We start from the raw sequence: 22138 nt of genomic DNA, 5'->3' as shown, positions 1-22138 counted from the left end.
TAAAAGCAGCTTATTACAGAAAAGAAACTCTTCCACTCTGAAGGGTTTTCTTTGATTTATTCCGTCACTCTTTTTCTTTTCCTTTTATTTTTTTCCCTTTTCAGTTTATTATTTATTTGATTTTCTTTTAACGAGAAAATGCTTGCAGTTCTTCACACCGATTGAAAATGTGTCCTGACGCTGCCCTTCACCAACCCTGCCCGAGCTCCGCTGGGCTCTGGCTTGCCAGCTCGCTCATGCCACAGGTCACCTGCTGCTGAGACAGCTGCAGCCCCCTGAGCTTTAAATGATCACAGCCGCTATGCACAGCCCTCCAGAGGGGGCTGGACGCGGAGGGGTGCTGCAGGCAGGGCACCTAAGCCTGCTGGCCGTGGAGTGAATTCCTGATGATGAGGAAGGCTTGGCACAGGGCATCAGAATAGACCCCCAGTCCTTGGTAGTTAAATGTGTCAACACATTTTGCCCAGGACAGGCACTTATCCCAAGGAACAATTTCTAAGGGGTGATGGGGTCGTAAGCCACCTGGTTCATGGTGAACTCCAGCCACCAGTGGAAAGATCTGGTGTCTCCTGTTCGTCTAAGGAAAGCAGCACTTATTAGTCATTTGCTCTTTCAGTAATTACTTTTAATTCTCCTGTGGATCCTTCCAAGAGTTGAGAAGCATACCCCTCTCTCCAGCTGGAGTCTCCTAGTCAGATTGAGACCCTTTGGGTAGAAATCTGTTCTCAAAACTGTGAGCTGTTTTGAAGAGTGTCTCCTCTCCCACGAGGTCATGCCTTTATCTCAGTTACCTGGGAACCTGTTGTGGGTTTGGTAGGTTATCCAGGTTTTATTCTTGCCCTTGAGAGAGCAAGAGTTCCTTGCTCTCTCTTTTTCACTCTTCCATCATGCTGGGAACCTCCCCGACCTGTTCAGACAGCAGACTGGCCCCAAAGACCTCACTGCAGCATGAGTCATTTCTAGCTTCACTACACACTCTGTGATGAGGCCACATCTTGTGTGTATGCACTCTATTCCATTGACCATGGACTCTGGAAATGTCCCCTTCCCCAACCCCACCCCCAGGCTGAGATGTGGCCCTGTGAGCTACCTGTGAGTGAGTAGCAGACAGACCAGGGCTCTAGCCCCAGCTTGGCCACAAGCACCTGTGTGAGTGGGGGAGGTTGTTTCCACTGGGCTACAGCACACAGAACACAGGGAGGCTGGATCGCAGAGCCCCTTGGGCTGACCGTCTGTGATGCCATCATTCAGTTGGAGGCTCAAACCAGGCAGCCCTGCCCCACTCTCTGGCAAGCCCTCCCTCCATTCTCTGGGGAATGGACATCAGAACCCTGGCTGGGTAATGTCAGAAGTGTGCTTGTTTATTTTAAAAAGAATGAACTCCATATATGAAGGACCTGCTCTAAAGGTTGGCCCTGGAGGCAGGGTTGTTCATCTCCTCTTTCTCTGCCTTGGCCGAGAGATAGCTGCTCCGGGGAAGTAGGGAGGTGAGGAGCAGCAAGGGCCCGTGAGCCAGGACAGTGAGGCTGGCCATGGCCCTTGGCTAACTGCCATCCTGCCCAGACTGGCTTTGCCTAGAAAGTGAGGCCAGTGGGTGATGAATAAAAGTAAGTGTTTAAAAAAGTCACCCTTAAGAAGCACCTTGATAGGATGGTAATCAGAGAGATATGGTTCTCATGCAGATGGCAGGTAGGTGGATAGCATTTGCTGTATTTCGAGACTCCTCAATGCACATGCGGAGAAGGCAATGGCACCCCACTCTAGTACTCTTGCCTGGAAAATCCCATGGATGGAGGAGCCTGGTAGGCTGCAGTCCACAGGGTCGCTAAGAGTCGGACACGACTGAGCGACTTCACTTTCACTTTTCACTTTCATGCATTGGAGAAGGAAATGGCAACCCACTCCAGTGTTCTTGCCTGGAGAATCCCAGGGATGGGGGAGCCTGGTGGGCTTCCATCTATGGGGTTGCACAGAGTCAGACACGACTGAAGCAACTTAGCAGCAGCAGTAGCAGCAGCAAAGAACATGGCCGAAGCCCTGGCAGACCCCTTGCAGAGTCAGAAAGAATCGCAAACCCAGACCCCAAGGGCTCCCGCTCGGATTCGTCCTGGGATTCCTTGCAATCGGAGACACCTCTCCTTTGCTTTCTCTGTTTTACGTTCCATCAGCAGAGAGTGTCTTGGCCGCCATTAGAGCAGAGAGAGCACTACAGACTGTATGTTCTTGCCTTCTGAGATGCTTTGTTGGGCAGCGTTGTATTTTAGAGTTCAGTTAAGAAAAAGCGAGGCACGGAGTCCTCATCCCAGGGAAGTTAAAAAGCAGATGAATGTCCAACCTGCCCACTTCTGAGGTAATTGTCCAGGTGACTAAAGCCTAAAAGAGTACAGGGTGTTGGAGAGGCAGGGTGGTCTCCGACACATCAGTGTGAGCAGAAACTTAGCTTTTAGAGATGGGTTTTCCCCGCTCGGCAGTGAACGAGTGTCCTCGTGGGCACTGTGTGTGGATGCCAGTGTTGTGCTCCACCCTCCTGGCTCCTCCCTCTCCTTCTGGCCCCACCTCCTCTGGCCCCTCCCTCTCCTCCTGGCCCCTCCTCCTTCTGGCCCCTTCTCCTTCTGGCCCTGCCCTCTCCTCCTGGCCCCTCCTCCTCCTGGCCCCTCCCTCTCCTTCTGGCTCCTCCCTCTCCTGGCCCCACCTCCTCTGGCCCCTCCCTCTCCTCCTGGCCCCTCCTCCTCCTGGCCCTTCCCTCTCCTCCTGGCCCCTCCTCCTCCTGGCCCCTCTCCTCCTGGCCCCTCCTCCTCCTGGCCCCTCCTCCTCCTGGCCCTTCCCTCTCCCCCTGGCCCCTCCCTCTCCTCCTGGCCCCTCCTCCTCCTGGCCCCTCCCTCTCCTTCTGGCTCCTCCCTCTCCTGGCCCCACCTCCTCTGGCCCCTCCCTCTCCTCCTGGCCCCTCCTCCTCCTGGCCCTTCCCTCTCCTCCTGGCCCCTCCTCCTCCTGGCCCCTCTCCTCCTGGCCCCTCCTCCTCCTGGCCCCTCCTCCTCCTGGCCCTTCCCTCTCCCCCTGGCCCCTCCCTCTCCTCCTGGCCCTTCCCTCTCCTCCTGGCCCCTCCTCCTCCTGGCCCCTCCCTCTCCTCCTGGCCCCTCCTGCTCCTGGCCCCTCCTCCTTCTGGCCCTTCCCTCTCCTCCTGGCCCCTCCCTCTCCTCCTGGCCCTTCCCTCTCCTCCTGGCCCCTCCTCCTCCTGGCTCCTCCCTCTCCTCCTGGCCCCTCCCACTCCTGGCCTCTCCTCCTGGCCCCTTCTCCTTCTGGCCTCTCCCTCTCCCCCTGGCCTCTCCTCCTGGCCCCTCCTCCTCCTGGCCCCTCCCTCTCCTGACCGCTTTCTGTCCTGGAGCTGAGGCCTGCTCTCCCTGGCCCTGGCCGAAGGGGGCAGGCGTGGATAACTAAGTGTACAGATGCCACCAAGTCTCAGCTCAGTCTCCACTAATCAATCCATCATTCCTCCCAACTAAGAAATGAAATGTTTTGATCAGCTCTGCACCTCTGTGCTGTGGATGGTTTATGTTAAAAGGACTGGCTGTTAGCGAATGTCCAGAAGATGGTCAGAGGCTAATGAAAGGGGCTGCAAGGCCAACTTAGACCTATTACACAGCACTTAGAGGAGGAAGAAGTTTTTTTGTTTTGTTTTTATGTTGAATACTTTGCTTTATTTTAGATCAGCGTCAGATAAGTTCCATTTTTTCAGTGGGACTCAGATTTGAATCTGAATTCAGAGCTGACTCAGTTCCCAGCTGCTGTTTCAGCATTCCCTTCCACATCCCCTCCTGGGGCAGGAGGCCACAGGGCCCCCAGAATCGAAAGCAGAGGCATGGCTTATAGGCCTGGCTGTGCCACCAACATGCCCCACCACCATGAGCATCTTTTTCCCATCTGTAGGATGCCAGTGGGCAAGGCCACTGTCTTCCCACACCTGGCAGATCATCTCACTCACCTGGGCTGCTCTTAAATGTGCAGTTTAAACCTACTATTCCCTGACACCGCCCTCAATAGTCTGAGTCTGCAGGATTGATTCAGGCAATTCCAGAACCAGCTGGATCAGCTGGTCTGTCAGAATTCTTCTGGTTTTCAGATGCTGTCAGTGAGGAGGAAGCATTTTGTCCTGGCAGAGCTCACTGTGTCTGGCCGCAAGCTTTGACAGTCTTTGGATGACTTTGTTTTGAAGATCACCGTTCACATTTCAGATTTGCGGTTATATAGAATGAGGGGGAACCTCAGAGCGGTTCTAGAGGCCTGCATGGTCAGCCACCTTTGGATTCAAGTGAGAATGTTTGCAGTGTTTGTGGTGCTGAGAAGTTTGACCAGGGTATTAAAGTGATATCGCTAATTGCGTGGCAGGAATTGGGTCTCAGGTGATTTCAGATTAACACCAGCTGGTCTGCATCCTTTAAATGGACCGGGTAGTTAGGGACCTTAAAGGGACCAGGAGCATGTCTGCGTGAGGAGCCCTAGAGGCCTCACTGGTTTCCTTATACTCTTGGTTCTGGCTCAGATGGTAAAGACCCTGCCTGCTAATGCAGGAGACCCGGGTTTGATCCCTGAGTCAAGAAAATCCCTTTGGAGACGGGAATGGCAGCCCACTCCAGTATTCTTGCCTAGAGAATCCCATGGACAGAGGAGCCTGGAGGGGTACAGTCCATGGGGTCGCAAAGAGTAGGACATGACAGAATGACTAACACTTTCACTTGGTCCTGGATGTTTTCTGCTTTCAATGAAAGATTGGGAGCACCAGACGATCAGATAATATCCAGTTCTAAAGAATGAATTCCTTCACCTCTTTTTGGCCTCCCCCCAGTCCTGAATCTGCACGGAAGCAAGGTTAGGAAGCACGATGGTCTAGACATCTGATCAGAGGCCTTTCGATTCCCCTCTACATCAAGCCTGCCCTCTTGTTTGCTGGAATCCAGTGGATGGCTATGGGGGAGGATGTTAAGGAAGGTTTTTCTGGCATGTGCATAGCCTCAGAAGCCCCCATCTAATCCCAGCCCAGAGTTCCCAGCAGCCATCTCTCAGCTGTAGACACCTAAACTGCATGCAGCTGAGACTTGGAGGCTTTCATTCTGCCAGTGGTCCTGGTCAGAATTTGGTAACATTTATTCCTGTTTCCTCATCTGGGGAGCAGCCTTTGACCTTTAGGACTAGCAGGAAGATTCATAAGGTCACAGAAATGAGTGTCTTCAGGGCAGAGGGGAACACCCTGCTGAAACTGGTGTCGCCTTTGCCAAAGGAGCCTTGAGTCTGCAGAAAGAGTCAGCTTTGGGCGCGGGGCTGGCACAGGCTGCACGCTCGCTCGGGACATCCCGCTCGGCCCCTCGGGGAAGCAGCCAGGGAGGGACTGGTTCCTCACTCAGAGCAGTGGTTGGGACTTGAGCTGCAGAGAAGCCTCTCACACCAGAGATGGCTTCTCCAGTGTCCCCCTGGTCTGCGCTGACTGGGAAGGCTCCAAATCTGCAGTGCCAGCCATCAGGGATCAGCTGCGCAAGTAGCGGTCAGAGGCGTAAGGACCCTGCTATTTGGAATCACTCCCAAGGAGCCCGCCAAAGCCTTCTTCTGCCCGCCCTCAGGGTGGAAATCTGGCCTCCTGTGGTTTCCGGTCCCCTCTTCCCAGGAAGGCCTGCGCCCTTGCCCGCATCTCCAGGGAGGCACATTTTCAAGGACGGGTCTCTTTTGTTCAGTTCTCTCCCACCGGGATCTCTTTCTTTGAAGCCTTCTGCTGCATGCGTGCAGGCCTCATGCTCACACACCAGTCACTTCTGTTCTTTTTTGAGTAAGTCCATGTCCAAACCACACGATCCATGCATCTTTTTTTACTGCACTTATCAGATCTCTCTTTACAAAAAAGGACTTCATTTATTTTTATTTTTTTATTTTTGCAGTAAAATTATATCTAATTCCATTAGCTTAAATTTTTGCAAGCATTTCTAACCTCTTACAATGTGCGGGTCTCTGCAAGGTAAGGCCTCAGGTACCCCGGCCCTCCCCCTTTCACACCTGAGGTCCCTCCCACCACGAAGCCCCAGCCAGCTGGCTCCCAGAGCGCAGTGGCTTCCCCTGGGTGCTCTGTCCATCCACTTCCTCCCGACCTGGACCTCTCTTTCCACACACAGCCCCGCTGCGAACCCCTGCCCCGTTCACCCCCCTCCCCCCCGCCATGTGGTTTGGCACTTCTCTCCCTGGCTTCACCTTGAATTCAGGAGAGAATTAGAAGGATAGCTGCCCTGTCCCCTGGCAGATGGCACTGAGCCTGGATGGAGAGAGAGCTCCTTCCTCGGTACAGCCCGGGGGACCCTGCCTGAGCCAGAGGAGGTTCTGTTCACCCACGGCCCCCAAGTGTCTCCCGGGCCAGTTGTGACGTGGCCCCAAACCCCAGCCCCCACCCCCCTCTCTGTGTCCACTCGACCGAGGCCAGGGGAGGGGAGGGGGCGGCTGCAGCTGTGGGAATGGACACGGGCAGGGGAGGGGAAAAGTGTTTGAAACCAGAGGCGGCCAGCTCACAGGTCTTTTCTGCCTCCCCAGGATCCACACACATTCTCACCCCACAGAAACTTCTGGACACGCTGAAGAAACTGAATAAAACAGATGAAGAAATAAGCAGTTAAAAAATAAGCCGCCCCTCCAAACAAAAATGAACCCTCTCCCCAAAGTGCTCGCAGCCCCGACTGCCTCGGTCCCTTCGCTGACCCCCTCCTCCCTCCATTGCCTCCCCTGGCTCTGCACGCCCGGCCGACACTGTCGCCGCTGCGTTCTCGTGTTTGGTGATGCCCTCTTTTTCTTGTTTGAAACAAAAGAATGCATTGTTTTTTGATTTTTTTTTTTTTAAAGAGTCCCTTCTATGTGTATCCTGGAGGAGACGTTTGGAGCGAGGGCCGTGCTGCCCCCGGGTTCCTGGAACTGTTTAGGGTGGATGGACACCTCCTCCCCATTAGTCATGCTTTTATGACCTGTACATAGCCCAGCGTGACGTGTGTACGTTTGCTTGCGTATGGGAAGGTAGACGTTTTTGAAGAACCCGTTTGGGGTCGCTCCTGTTCGTGTTGGGAGTCTGAGCTGTCCGTTCTTGGAGTGTGTCAGACTGAGGGTGTCTCTTCTCACTCCAGCTCCTCCCCCTCCAGCTCTCACTCACATGAGCTTGGAAGTGAAGCTCAGGTGACTCTCGAGAGGTTTGCGCTGGAACCGACCTCTGCTCTCTCTCCCCAAGGGGCTCACTCCCCCCATCCCCTGGGGCTGGGGGTGGGGGCTGGGGGTTGGCCACGGGAAGTCGGGCTGGGTGCCCTGTCTCAGCGCCCTCCCTGGCCACGGCCACAGTGCTCTGGTCCCGTCTGCGGCCTATCACCGTGCCTGGATGAGAGAGGAGCAGGCTTCCACTGGGGACCTGCATCTCCAGTTAGACCTGGTCCTTCAGACCCCATCCTTCCCCAGGCATCACCCCCCACACCACCGCCAGAGCTCCTCTTTCTCAGCGAGGTCAGCCTGGATCGAGCTCACGGCTCAGCAACGGACTAGGACTGGGAGGGTCCAGCAGGCTCCTGGTTCAGAGGTCCCTTTCCTGTCTGCGCCCCTGAGGCTTCAAACTACACGAAGAGTAGCCTGCTGGGTTTACACAGACCCCAATCCCACCCCAGATCATCCTCTGTTTAAGATACTCCCTAATACTTTATTTTGTGTAGTGTGGGGTCATATGTCGTCATGCTTGTAAGAAGAAAACAATCATTTTACTCTCTGTATAAAGACGTAGCTGTATAAATCTTAGCTGTTGATGCAGAAATCAAAGAGGCCAATGCAGGAAGGATGTTTCCTCGTCCTCAGGACTCAGCGGCTCGTTCTCCGGAAGGGAGCACACTCTGTTCTGCTGCTGCTGTGAACTATAACGACAGTGGAAGTCACAAAAAATGTCCCGCACCCACCCCCCCATGCCCTTGAACCGCCCCCCCAGACCGTGTGTGTATATTACTGTCTTGTGGCATCGTCGTTGCAAACGTGTGTGTGCGCTAGTTCTTCGCCACCTCCTCTTCCCTTTCAGAATATATCCTCCGCCCGCCCCGTTAGATGCATCGTGGCGTTCTCTTCTCAAGGCTTTGAAATCTTCCCCCTTTGCACTCAGATTAGTTTGCAGGTCTGTCTCCCTGCCCCGCTTCCTTATGAGATCTTATTTCCTTAGGACAGACTGTAAGGACATGCCTTGGTTTCTTCCTGTTAAAACTGCTTGTTTTGTCCCCTGCCCTTGACCAAACGACGCTCATGCTTCAGGACCTTGTTTGTCCAACACGTTGGTTTTCCTTTCTCTGTTATTTATATAAAAAATAATTTATCAAAAGGATATTTTAAAAAAAGCTAGTCTGTCTTGAAACTTGTTTACCTTGAAATTATCAGAATCTCAGTGTTTGAAAGTATTGAAGCACAAACGTGTATCATCTCTGTACCGTTCTGTACTAAAGCACTCGAGTCTAATAAAGAAGTAAATCAGCACCCATACATGGTGTCCAGGGTGACTCTCGCCGCCTGGTTTCTCTTTGGGGAGCAGGAGGAGAAAGGCTTCATCGATATAGTCCAGTGGGGAGGAGCCCCGCTGTCCCCGGCCGTGGCTTGGAGCCTTCTGGATCCAGGTCACTGCAACTTACATCAGGATCTAGAGCCGCCTGGAGCCTGCAGACGATCCACGGCGCGTGCACGACGCTGCCTGAGAGCAGGCAGTTCCTCCGTCGTCCTGGGTCTCTGCAGGTAGGTTGTCTTCAGCCTCTGAGACGGCAGGGCTGTGTCTCGGCAGGTGGCGCCCTCCGTGAGCCTGTGGTGACAGTGCGTTCAGGGTGTGTGATGAGGTCACTGCATCAGTCTTAGTGTTCTCCTCCTCTCTTCCTGCTGCCACACCACCTAGCCTTCCAATGAACTGTCAGATCTGGAAGCATGTCCTGCTGGTCATGAAGCCTTTTGGTGACTTGGGGAGACTGTGATGAGTTTGGCCCAGCGTGAAGAGGGGGACCCTTACGTTAGGCTCATGGTGACACTGGAAATATGTCAATCAATTTCAAATGAAGCAGGGTGACCTCATCCATAAGCCAAGCAAATGCCCCCAATACCAATCACAAAAGAATACATTATAGAATTAAACCAATTAAGTCCATCTCTAAAGGTGGGGGTAGTTTCTACCCAAACTACATACAGCAGAATTACATTCCTTGGAGGAAAAAGTGGCACCAGAGGTAATGCTGCTAAGAACCCTGTAAAAACCAGGGGCTTCCCTGGTGGTCCAGTGGCTAAAACTCTAAGCTCCCAATGCAGGGGACCCAAGGTTCAATCCCTAGTCAGGGAACTAGACCCCACATGCCTCAACTAAAGAGTTCGCATGCCACATCTGAAGAACTCACATCCTGAAATTAAGACCAAAGATCCCGTGTGCTGCACTAGGACCTGGCTTGGCCAGGTAAATAAAAATAAACATTTTTTTAAAAGCAAACAAACCAGACTGCATCACAGGGCTGCCAGCCTTCTCTTAACCCCTCTCCACCAAGATCTCCATTGGTTTTGACAACGACTTTAGACAAGGAGTTTTCAAAGCTCTGATCCAAATAAAGCCAGCTGCCTCGGGCAGAGCTGTGGAGCACCCTGTCCTTACAGGCTGCCTTTCCCCGGGGCGGAAGCCATGCGCTGCCGCACCCAGACTGGGCAGACCTACTCTGCTGGTGGAGTGACACCTGCTCTACAAGCGGGCTCCGGGGTAGCAGTCCCTGCTCTTCTCAGCTCGCCCCTGCCGGTGCGGAACCTCCGTCCTAGGAGCTAGCTGAGGTGAGAGCCATCAGGGTACAGGTGTTCTTAACCTGCCACACCTGGAGTGGGACTTGTACCCTCTGTGGGCTGCTATGGGGACGCCCTCTGCTCCGCCTATGGGCAATGGACATCCTGCAACATGGGGGAGGGGGGAGGGGAAATACGGTGGCTGTCTGCCCCTCCCAGGGAGAAACCGGAGCCCCCATCTTCCTGGCCATGCCTGCCCAGAGGAGTACACCCAGGTAAAACTTGCATTACACAGAACTGGTGAGGGGAGTGAGCCTTTTTATTTTTCCTGACACCAAATACATATCACTTTTCACACCATTTCTCCAAGTGTTTGGCTCCAACTAGGTGTCTGACAGTTAGGTCAGTTCTGACACTAATTATTCAGTGAGTGCAGATTCCCACGGATCAAGGGCACAGTCCCACAAAACTGCCCCCACTTCAGGCATCAAAGGGGTGCCCACGCTACCCTGCCCAGCTGATTACAATTCGGGGGGTCTCACAACCCCCTCCTCGGGTTTGGTAGTTCATTAAAACAACTTACAGAATGAAGGAAAGCACTTTCTTTGCTGTGACTGGTTTATTACAGAGGATACCACCGGAGAACAGCCAAACGGAAGGGACGCACAGGGCAAGGTATGGACTTGGAGGTGGGGCGGGGGGTAACCCAGAACTTCCATCCCCTTTCCAGGCACACCAACCTCCCAGCACCTCCCTTTGTCCACTAACCCTGAAGTCCCCCCCCAAACTCTGTTGTTTAGAAGGTTTTATGCAGGCATCCTTACATAGGCACAGTTGATTAAATCATCGGCCACTAGTAATCGACACTTGGTCTACAGCCCCTCTGCCCTCTCCACAGGTTAAGGGGTGGGGGTGGGAGTTGCAGAAAGTTCTAACCCTCTAATCCTCTGCCTAGTGTTTCTGAGAGCAGTCCCCACCCTGAAGCTCTTGCCCCTCCCCTCTTAACCTCATCAGCATAAACCCAGGTATGTGGGAAGGGGCTTGTTGTGAAGAGCAGAAGATATGCCTCTCAGGAAATTCCAAGGGTTTTAGGAGACCTGTGCCAGAAATCTAGTGAAGTGAAAGTGAAAAGTTGCTCAGTTGTGTCTGACTCTTTGTGACCTCATGGGATTCTCCGGGCAAGAATACTGGAGTGGGTTGCCATTTCCTCCTCCAAGGGATCTTCCCAACCCAGGGGTCGAACCCAGGTCTCCTGCACTGCAGGCAGATTCTTCACCGACTGAGCCACCAGGGAAGCCCAAGACCATTAAACAAGTTAGTTAAAATGAGGTCAATAAAGTGGGCCCTAATCCAATCTGACTGGTATCCTTATAAGAAGAGAAAATTAGGACCCAGAGAGGTAAAGGTGCGCATGCCCAGGAGAAACAGGAAGAGAGCAGCTGTCTGCAAGCCAAGGGGAGGCCTCTCGAAACTAAACCTGCTGACACCTTGGCCTTCAACTTCCAGAACTTGACAAATCAGATTTCTGTGGTTGAAGTCATCTAGTGTATGGCATTCTGTTATGGCGGCCTAAGTGGATTAATATAGTTGCCCAAGGCAAGAAAAGCTTCACAGAGTTGCTGAAATCAGAAGGACTACTGACAGATACGCCCAGAAACTCTCTGACAAGGCTCAACGCTGACCACTCTCCAAGCACTCTCCTTGGTGTTATTCAAGGGCTACCCGCCCTGAGCACTGTTCTCAGACACCTTCCCTTAATCAAAGACGGGCTTTGATCCTGCTTCCGAGCTTTCCTAATCCTCTGATGAGAAAGCATAAGGCCAGGGACTTCCCTGGTGGTCCAGTGAGCTAAGACTCAAGCTCCCATACAGGGGACCTGGCTTCAATCCCTGGTCAGGGAACTAGATCTCACACGCAACTAAGAATTCACATGCCACAGTGAAAGATCCTGTGTGCTGCAACTAAGACCCCGTGAACTCAAATATTTTTTTAAAAAAGAAAGAAGGCACAATACCAGGCACTTAATGATAACTCAGGAAATGGAGGTGACGTCTACTCACTGTTCAGCCACATTTGCGTCAAGAGAATCAGTCTCAGTAGGTGTTTCAGGCAAGGAGGAGCCGGACTCCTGTATCTGGCACAACCCCTCATCTGTGATGATATCAAACACGGTGTCATCTGGTGGCATCTGTGTTTGCACCTTGGCCTCAGGCAAAATGCAAATATGCATGTGTGTGTGTATGTATATACACAATATGTGATAATATATATCACAGCTGATAAGGCAGCGCATTGTTGCTCAAATACTAGACTCATACTTGCAGAAATTTTGTAGATTTTTCTTAGATGTTTCTGCATTTACTGTATGCCTTAGAACAATTTCTAGACACTATTTTTTTTTTTACTGGAGTATAATTGATTAACAGTGTCACTGTTAGTAGTTTGCAGTGTACAGCAGAGTGAACCAGTTATACCTACACTTCTGTCCACTCTTTTTTAGATTCTTTTCTCATGTAAATTATTTCAGAGTACTGAGTAGAGTTCCTTGTGCCATGCTGTAGGTCCTTGTTAGTTATCTGTCTTATATATGGGGCTTCCCAGGTGGCGATAGTTGTAAAGAACCTGCCTGCCAATGCAGGAGGCATAAGAGACGTGAGTTCAATCCCTGGGTTGGAAAGATCCCTGGGTTGGAGGAGGGCATGGCAACCTACTCCAGTATTCTTGCCATGTGTGTATGTTAATCCCAATCTCCGAATTTATCTCAGGGAATTCATCCCCCTGCCCTTTGCGTACATCTGTGACTCCATTTCTGTTTTGTAAATAAGTTAATTTGTATCTCCAGACACTTTAAATGATTGTTTCTTTCTTAAGAAATAATCATCACCAATTGTTGTTTTGCCAGAGGGAGAGTCCATTGAGCTATTTTCCTGTGCCATTCCAGACTCCCACCCAGGCTATTTTTTTCAGCTAATTTACTGAGCACCTACTAAGGAGATCAAACCAGTCCATCCTAAAGGAAATCAGTCCTGGAAAGACTGATGCTGAAGCTGAAACTCCAGTCCTCTGGCCACCTGATGCAAAGAACTGACTCACTGGAAAAGACCCTGATGCTGGGAAAGATTAAAGGCAGGGGGAGAAGGGGACGACAGAGGATGAGATGGTTGGATGGCATCACTGACTCAATGGACATGAGTTTGAGCAAGGTCCGTGAGTTGGTGATGGACAGGGAAGCCTGGTGTGCTGCAGTCCATGGGGTTGCAAAGAGTCAGACATGACTGAGAAACTGAACTGTACAGTCTTTTTCCTAGGTTCTGGGGATGCAGCCACAAATGAGAGACTGAGTCCTCGTGAGCTTACACTAGTGGTGGGTGGCATTATATCACACACACACCCTGAATGAATGGATCCTGTTGTGTGCTCCAGAGAGGTGGGCATTTCTTCAGGCATGTTTAGTGATACCTGGATTCCTTGTCTCCCTTGGGGCTGAGCTTCCTCCCTCCAGAGCCTCCTAGAGGTGGCAGTACCATAAGTCCACAGGCCACTGACCTGGGCTAACACTGCAGTCTGCGGGCTGTGTGCACTGCACCCACTCCCCTCCCGAGACCTGGCTGCCAGAGGGGCTGCTGGACTTTGTGGTCTGGGTCACTCGCCAAGTCGTGTCTGTCTCTTGCGACCCCATGGACTATAGCCCTCCAGGCTTCTCTGTCCATGGAATTCTCAGGCAAGAATACTGGAGTGGGTTGCCATTTCCTTCTCCAGGGGATCTCCCCAGCCCAGGGATCAACCCCGGGTCTCCTGCATTGTAGGCAGATTCTTTACTGTCTGAACCACAAGGGAAGCCCTTCTAGGGCTCTGACCCACTGTAATATTCTCATGTCACCAATTTCCTCTTGAGGGAAGGAAGGGTCTCCCAGAGCCCAAAAGAGTGCCCAGTGAGCCTGGCGTCCTGGTCTCTGAGACACCATGGTCTAGGACACCCAGACCTATGGCCTCTCTGGCGCTGTTGGCCTTGCAGCAGGAGGCTGGTCTCTGAAGCCTATCCTCGCCAGGAAGAGGGAAGGTCCCTTTAAGCCTGGCTTCACATCTTTAGCTTGTTGCTATGTATGCGAGGAACTTCCTTAGCAACCACCTGGCCTCTTAAAGAGGCCCTGGTGTAGTGGTTGCCTCCAGCCATGGCTCCTAAAAAGAAGGGGGCCAAGGAGCCTGAGCTCAAGAAGAAGAAAGGTGGCAAGAAGGATCCCAACCTGGCCAATAAGCCCATGGAAATGCCTATAAGCGAGGAGAACCGAGAGTTCTACCACATCCAGATCCGCAACCTGGAGGACAGGCTGGCCCGGTGGGTGGGCGAGCAGGGTGGTCCTGCCAGGTCAGGGAGTGACTCAGAGCTGGCCACTGTGCAGGTTGTTGGGGGGCCCCCTGTGTTCTGGCCTCCCAGGGGATGTCCAGACCCACCCCCATCCCTACCTCAGTTTCCTCAAAGATAACATTGGGAGGCTTCATGAGTTTGAAGAAAAATGGATTTCTTGGCCCCATCTTGGCTCCCAGAGTTTCCAGGGGCCCAGTGCCTAGTTAAGAGCCTAACCCCTCTCCAGGCAAGGACTACGTCCCCCCTGCCTCACAGTTGCCCCCCAGGACCACGCGTTTTATTAAGAGGGCAGAGTTCAATTGGAGGGACGAATTGGAGATGGCAGCCCCCTGGCAGGCGGGTGACCACATACCCCTCCTCCCACCCGCCCGCCACCACCCCCACAATGCCTGTTCCGTGATCCCCTGAGCTATGGGCCCCACTGGCTCTTCCAGCTGCCAAGTCCACTTGTCCATGCCAGGGCTGTTTTCCCAAATGTAAACGAGGAGAGCTGTGTGAGGTGGGTGGTGGTGTGTGTGTGTGTGGGGGGGGGGGGGGTTCTCTAACTCTCCTGAGACATGCACTTGCTCACTTTTCTTATTCTTACACTAGTTTCCTCTCAGTTATGATGTACTAGCCCAGTCTCAGGGTGACCCTCAAAAGCTCAGATGGTAAAGAATCCGCCTGCAGTGCAGGAGACCCAGGTTCAATCCCTGGGTCAGGAAGATCCCCTGGAGAAGGGAATGGAAACCCACTCCAGTATTCTTGCCTGGAGAATCCCATGGACAGAGAAGCCTGGCGGGCTACAATCCATGCAGAGTCAGGCACGACTGATTGACTAACACTATCAGTCAGGTCTCCTCACATGTTGCTACAAATACTCACAGCTGATGCTGAGACCTTCCTGGACTGGTGCTCATTGTGTCCTTAAAATGGTCCCATGAGAGAGGTCCTTGAGTCATCCCCATTACAAGCGGTGGAGAGACTGAGGCTCAGGGAGAGAGGAAGGCACCCCAAGAAAGAGGCTCCGGGATGCCAGCCCTGGGCCCTGACTTCCCTAAGCCAGGCCGCCTCCTTGCTCCACAGATCGGTCATTCAGCTTTGCACCCTGCACCACACTTCCATTCAGAAGATGTTGGTTGAGTTAGTCGTGAAGTTAAACATCTTTCCAAATAGCTTCTACCCATTATTCCATTGGAAACTAGAAAATTGCTTACGCGACAGCTCTTAAAAATTCACACCCTTCCCTCAAGCTGGAGACACCAAATGAAATTTATCTGGGAAAAATGCATTCGAGAGATGGTTATTGGACACTTACTATTTGTCAACTTCTTCTGCCAGGCCCCCCAAAATACAGAGATGCGAGGAGTCAGGTCTTGACTTCCCAGTGGGACAAGGGTCAATCTACAGGAGGGCCCCAAAGAGAAGACCACAAATGCTGCCTCAGGGCCAGGAAGGCTCCACAGAGGTGGCAACACAGGGGTTCACTCAGTGAAGAAGGGTAAGGAAGATCACAAGTGTAGAAGTTTCGGGTTATAAAGTGTGAAAGTATTAAGCAGGGCACAGAGCGGGCAGCAAACATTATGCTTAAGACCCTTAACTTTGGGGTATCAGACTGACTCGGGTTCCAGTTCTGGTTTTGCCATTTACTAACTCAGAGATGCTTCATCCCTCTGTGCCTCAGTTTCTTCACCTGTAAAAGGGGTACAATCATCATAGTCCCTGCTTCCTTGATTGTTGTGGATTCAACACACACACTGAGCACCTACTACATACCAGGTGCTAGGTGTTGGGGACACAGCTATGAACATTAACAGAGGCTCCACCCTCACAGAGCTTACATCCTAGTGATGCACATAAAGTGCTGAGCACAGGCATCAGCTGCAGTCACAAGCACTGACCAGGGGAGATGAAGCTGGAACCTCCAAAGTCCCACTATGGGAGGGTCCAGGGAGCAGCCTGGCTGCCTGGAGGCCCCCTGGACCTCTGCCCCACATTTGCCTCAGGTACCAGCGGAAGTGGGATGAGTTGGCTATGCAGGAGAAGCTGTTTCGCCAGGAGTTTGAGCAGCTGGCCAACAACAAGAAGGAGATCGTGGCCTTCCTCAAGCGCACGCTCAACCAGCGGGTGGATGAGATCACCGACCTCAATGAGCAGCTCCAGAGCCTGCAGCTGGCCAAGGAGATGGAGAAGGATGCCTTCGAGGCACAGCTAGCCCAGGTGCGCCACGAATTCCAGGAGACCAAGGACCAGCTCACCACCGAGAACATCATCCTTGGTGAGGGGCACTGGCCGGTGAGCCTACAGGCACACACCACAGCGGGTGGGGGGAGACCCAAGGCTCTGTCTCTCTGGGCTCCAACTCCAGCTCTCCCACTGTCTCTCTGACCTTGGGCCAGCCCTACTCTCTGGCCCTGTTTTCCCACCTGGGAAACGGGGATGATACATCTTCCTTGAGCAACAGCTACGTGCAGCTTCCCACACGTATCTTCCATGGTAATGACCCCAGCAATCCTGAGGCAGGAAATACCATCTCCACCTGCCATTGGGTAGGTGAGGAAGCATTTCAAGAAGGTGGAGTGTCTTGCCCAAGGTCACCCAGCTGGCAAGGGTGGCTGTGCCTTTCAGGTGACAACGGGAGTGCCTGGTCCAGAGAAGGTGTTCAGAGTCAGAGGCTGTTGTCACAGTCAGTTTCATGAGAGTAGAGGAGAATGTCAAGGGGGGCTTCCTGGAGGAGGTGGAGCCTGAACCAGGCTTCGTAAGACTTGGGGAAAAGAGGAAGGGCATTCCAGACTGAACCAGAAAGGCGGGCAGGATTACGTGTGGGGATAGGGGACTGGCCCTACTGGATGGGGAAGGGTGAGGGGCATCATCACACAAAGCCCTGCCGCCCCCACCCCCGGGACCCTGCCCTCCCGAGGTGGCCATTCACCAGGCCCGTGCCCTGTGGCGGGGCAGGGGGAAAGCTGGCAGCCCTGGAGGAGTTCCGGCTGCAGAAAGAGGAGCTCATGCAGAAGTTCATGTCGCTGGAGGACCAGCTGCGGAAGCAGGAGAACGAATACAAGGACTACGTGCACAACCTGGAGAAGAAGTCGGTGCTGGACAAGGACAGGTGGGCAGGCTGCTGTGGGCGCAGGACCCCCCCACTGAGGCCAAGTACAGCCAGGTCTTCAGGCCTCCGACAGCCTTGGCTTCTAACTGGGCAGGGGGGAACCATGCCAAGTCCTTGATGCCCCGACTTGCCATTCCTCGAAACTGTGGCTGATTTGGTGGGGGGGGGGGGGGGGCGGGTGGGGGGGGGCGGCGGAGAGAAAAAAAACAGGCTCCCAGTTCCCAGTTCTCACACAGACATTGGAGAATCCCTGGACTTCCTTGTGCCACTTTTTGCGACTTTAAATTATATTTAATGGTTCATCATACACGGACATGGTTCAAAATATTACAAAGGGTCTACAATAAAAAGCTTCTGCTAGTGACCTTGGCCCCTCCTGTGGGGGACAGAGCAGAGAGGTCTAGGCGCTCTGGGGACCCCCCTCTGCCTGAACCCCGCCTCACCCCGACCCATCCCGCCTAGACTGAGAAAGGAGATCATCCAGCGTGTGAACATGGTGGCCACAGAGTTCCGCAAGGTGGCCACGAGCCAGATGTGGGACACGACCAAGCGGGCCATCACAGAGAACAACGCGGTGACCCTGCAGCTGGCCAAGATTACACGGCAGGGCACGCAGCTGCTGGCGGAGAACGAGCAGCTCCGGGGCCACCAGGACGACCTGTGCAAACAGCTGGAGCTGCTGGAGAACTCCCAGAAGCTCATGGCCAGGAACAACCGGGGCCGCCAGAAGGTGCGCGCTCCCGGCCCTCACCACGGGAGGCCCGGCACAGAGAGCAGGAAGGAAACCTAGGGCCCCGTCCTCGGGGCAAATACGGCCCCTGCAACGGTGGACCTGGGGTCGGAGCATGGGGGAGGCAGCCGTGAGGCGATGGGGCCCTCGTTGGGAGGGCTCTGGCCCCCATCGCTGGTTTGTATTTGACTTGGAGCCCCCATCACTGGTTGAATGGGAACCCAGCCCCAGGGCCCCTACCCGCACAGGCGACTCAATGGGTGCGCAGCGGCCCTGAGGTGAGTCCAGCGGGTGCTGGGCTCCCAGGGCCACGGCCGGCCTCTCTGGGGGATGCAGGGCTGGCTGAGGGCCTGCGGCAGGGCCCAGAGCACGGCCACCTGCCCACACTGCAGGTCATCCTCATGCTGACGGAGAAGTGCCGTGAGCAGCAGCAGGGCACGGCCGAGGCCAAGCGGCTGCGTGTTCTGCTGGGCCAGCTGGAGCAGGACCTCCTGAAGCAGCAGCAGGACAATCAGGCACTGAGGTGCAGAGCAGCGGGAACACCCTCCCTCTGTGGTCATGGGCCAGCGACTCCCCGCTCTGTACAGGGGCCTGGAGGCTTTGTCTGTCACACCAGCTGAGGCCCGGGGCTGGCCAGAGAGAAAAGACAGGGCCCCTTGTCCTAGGATGGGGAGGAGGCTGACCTGTCTCGTCCTGGGCCCAGGAAAGAAAGAGACCAGCTGAACCTGCAGCTGGAGCGGCAGCAGGCTGAGGGACAGCGGCTCCAGCAGCAACTGACCAAAGAGCAGGAGGCCCGGGTGAGCCTGGAGACGGCCCTGGCCCAGGCCACCTCCTTCCTACAGGACATTGTGCAGGTGAACTGGAAGTGGGTGAAAGTGGTGGGGGAAGGGGGCGGCAAATCAAGGACTAGAAACTGCCTGGAGATAAGCAGACCACCAGAGATGGCCAAGACAGGCCCAGGGCCCCTCTCTCCCCTGAGAGTTTCCTGGCAGATCTGTCTTTTTCTGATTCTCCACGTCGAGCCATTTGAGGTCTCAAAGGAGCTGGACAAAGGCCTCTGAGACCCTGGAAGTCATCAGTCTTCCCATCTGGAGAATGGGTATTCCACCATAGCCAGGGAATACTGAGATTAATAGGCACTGGGGTTGGAGTTTCCCAGTGATGGATGCTGGGGCCACAAAGGGCCTGACCTGGCGGGCCCACCTGTCCCCTTCTCGGCAGATGCGGCCTAACGAGGAGGATGGTGACTTCGATGTCGTGTTCCAGCTGCAGCGAAAGGAGATGCTGCAGCAGTTGCTGCTCATGCTCGGCTCGGCCGTGGTCTTGAGCCCCCAGATGGCTGAGGCCCTGCACCGGGAGGGCCAGCCCTGTGGCCTGCCCAGGGAGGGGTGAGTGTGTGACCCCGTGTGACCCCAGAGGAAGCAGCTACAGGACACATCCATGGGCTGTCCTCAACTGAGCTGGGGCCGGAAGCCTGGCTCCCTGGAGCTGCTCTGAATCTCGGCTTCCTCATCTAAGATGTGGAGGGGATGACACCAGTCCCCTCCCCACAGCCAGGACAGCAGCACCCAGCTACTCAAGACAGGGTCTCTGCTGCAGCAGCTGTCTGGCATCACACCCTACCGGCCTGGGGACCTGGGTCTGGTACCTCGACGGATCCACATCCCACCCAACCCTGAGGACCTCAGGCTGCTCTCACATACCACCCGCATGGGCAACTTACAGGCGTACAGCAGCCCTGAGGTGAGGGTGCCAGGGGGCCCCAGGGACAGCTGGATGAGGGACACCCTTGGATGAGGGCTGCCCTTGGGTGCATATCACCACTCTGCCACACCACAGCTGTGTGGCTCTGTGGATGTGGCTGGACCTCTCTTAAGCCTCCACTTCCCCATCTGTAAAATGGGCTGAAGAAAGGTGTGTCAAGGCCTCAGTGGATCCAGACACGCCCACACATCCCCTGGGAGGGGAGCCTGCTGGATCCTGTGGGCCCCTCCTCCACAGGCAGGGGAGGGATGGGAACCCCACCTCGGAGGCTTCAGCTTCTAAGGTGGCACCTTTACTGTTACAGATCCACACCTCTGCTCCTCAGAAAAAGTTAAGAAAAAAGCTTAGTCTTCCTGAAGTTTCCCTACTTTCGAAGTAGGACACGGAGAGAAGACCAACCTCCTATCCTAAAGAAGGACTGTTCCGGCCACAGTCCCCGCGTTAGTCCACAGGCAGCCTGGGGCAGCCCAGAGAAGAGTTATATTAAAAAAAAAAAAAAAGACCCCACAGGCTGGTGTGGCACCTCTGTGGATGGGTGGATGGGTGTGGGCATGACAGTCAGGCAAGCAGCCGAGTCCACCGGCCTCAGGGGCCTGACGAAGACTCCTGGCTCCGCTGGCGGATGTGGTCCAGGAGCAGGTCCGCGGCACGCTCCAGCACTGGAGGCAGCAGCTCCTGCTCAGCAGGGGAGAAGCGGCCCAGCACGTAGGCCTGCACTGCATCCTGGTGGGTTGGCCGCCCGATGCCCACCCGTAGCCGTGGCATTGCCTGTGGGGGAGCCAGAGGGGCCCAGGGAGCTCTGGTGAGAAGGAGTGTTGGGGGCCCTGTGCCAGCCACCCGACTCAGGGCAGGATGGAGGCGCAGACTCACACTGGAGTTGAGGCAGCTCATACAGGAACGGACTCCATTGTGGCCCCTTCAAGGGATAGGAGAGGGGCAGTCAGTGCTTCCTTGGGTCAGCACCCTTCACCCCATCCCCCGCCGAGCCTGGGGTCAGCACTTCTACCCCAACTCCAACCCGGAGGCTGGCTTCCCTATCCCACCTTGACCAGCTCAGGGCCTCACCTGGCGCTTCCTCCCAACTTCAGAGCCACTTTCCCCAGCGGCTTGTCCAGCTCATCGTGTACCAGGTAAACTTCCTCAGCAGTCAGTCCGAACAGCTCCGCTTGGCCCAGGGAAACAGTGGCCCTGGTTACTACTGATCCGCCCAGGAAGGTTGTCCTGACTCTGGGCTCCCATGAAGAGGGACCACAATTAACCCCACTTGGTGGTAAAGAACCCGCCTGCCAATGCAGGAGACATAAGAGACACAGGTTCAGTCCCTGGGTTGGGAAAAATGCCCTGGAGAAGGGCATGGCAACCCACTCCAGTATTCCTGCCTGGAGAATCCAATGGACAGAGGAGCCTGGGGGGCTACAGTCCACAGGGTCGCAAAGAGTTGGATATGAACAAGCGACTAAACCACCACCACGTATAAAGAAACTGAAGTTCTCAATTTCTCAGTCACCCAAGGCAAGGCAGCAATTGGAGCTCAACTGGTACCTGGAGCTCTAGGTGAACCGATTTGCTGCAGTCCAGAATGCAGTCCGGGCCCCTGCGCCCTCCTGGGGGGCACACACGTGGGGCCCTCAACTTACCCGCCCGGGCCACGCTGTGCCCGTTGAGGTTCATGAGCCTCCGTGGCCGGAGCAGGACCAGCTGGGCATCTCCGAGTGAGGCCAGGGCGAGGTCCGCGGCACAGCGCCGGTCGCGTACCCAGCTCTCCGCCACCCCCAGCCGCCGCGCCAGATGCCCCAGCACTGCCATGCCCACGCTGTGTCGCGTGCCAGGCAGTCCAGGGTTTCCCAGGCCTGCCACCTGCGGGCGACATCAGGGAAACTGAGCCCCGACAACTCTCCCCATAATCTCACAGCGCGACCCCACCCGGGGCCCCAAAGCAGAGGAAGGTAAATGGAAAACGACCGGAGTAGGTTAAGGCCACGAGGAAGAGTCCAAGAAACTCCAAGACTCCAGAAGGCCAAGTGGAAGCGCCCCCCGGAGTGGGCTGGCAAGGCCCCCCAGTGCAGGAGCGGAGTTCCTGGAAGTCTGGAGCCCATCGGAGCATCTGACCCATTTCTAGATAAGAAAATTCAATACAAGGAAGGGGGAGAACTTTGCCCAGGAGACAGCGGCAGACCTGGAGCTAGGGCCCGGGAGTCCCTACAGGGCTGTCCCCCACTCCACTCACCAGCCACCGCTTCCCCGCCAGCCGGGGTTCCAAAACGCAGCGGCTCATGGCTCGACTCAGCCACAGCCCGGCGCGCGAGAGGCCTAGCGGCCCCATGCTGCCCCCATTCAGGACGCGGACCCCGCCCCCTGACGTCAGCCAGCCCCTTGGCCAGTCGCGGCCGCCCCTAGCTGCTAACGCCCAATC

General features: G+C 54.8%; 3 protein-coding genes across 4 annotated transcripts in view; 2 read left to right on the top strand and 1 right to left on the bottom strand.

The window, feature by feature from the left end:
- The window catches only part of STXBP1 (syntaxin binding protein 1), a 68317-nt gene extending 59800 nt beyond the window's left edge, over nt 1-8517 (top strand). The window contains exon 19 of the mRNA XM_061154602.1: nt 6562-8517. Coding sequence (XP_061010585.1) covers nt 6562-6644 — 83 coding nt within the window. The 3' untranslated portion in view covers nt 6645-8517. The remainder of the gene's footprint in view (nt 1-6561) is intronic.
- A 5429-nt stretch (nt 8518-13946) lies between these two features.
- CFAP157 (cilia and flagella associated protein 157) lies at nt 13947-20104 on the top strand. Its single transcript, XM_061154598.1, is given in 9 exon segments — nt 13947-14110; nt 16126-16397; nt 17078-17231; nt 17694-17961; nt 18354-18484; nt 18665-18815; nt 19183-19355; nt 19524-19720; nt 20046-20104. Coding segments are annotated over 9 exon segments (1569 nt in total).
- On the bottom strand, nt 17488-22076 carry PTRH1 (peptidyl-tRNA hydrolase 1 homolog). 2 transcript variants are annotated; one of them, XM_061154601.1, is made up of 5 exons: nt 21953-22076; nt 21363-21582; nt 20791-20890; nt 20596-20641; nt 17488-20493 (listed from the first exon to the last, which is right to left on the bottom strand). In XM_061154601.1, the coding sequence occupies exons 1-5, from the start codon at nt 22046-22048 to the stop codon at nt 20311-20313; spliced, it is 645 nt and encodes a 214-aa protein (XP_061010584.1). In that variant the 5' UTR covers nt 22049-22076; the 3' UTR covers nt 17488-20310. The 2 variants fall into 2 exon arrangements, with proteins under 2 accessions (XP_061010584.1, XP_061010583.1); XM_061154600.1 differs by having other exon boundaries at nt 17488-20641.
- Between the last annotated feature and the right edge of the window lie 62 nt (nt 22077-22138).

The sequence above is a fragment of the Dama dama genome, chromosome 11 (assembly GCF_033118175.1).
Source record: "Dama dama isolate Ldn47 chromosome 11, ASM3311817v1, whole genome shotgun sequence".
NCBI lineage: Eukaryota > Metazoa > Chordata > Mammalia > Artiodactyla > Cervidae > Dama > Dama dama.
The sequence above is the reverse complement of the archived record's forward strand: the minus strand, read 5'-3'. Positions and strand labels throughout refer to the sequence as shown.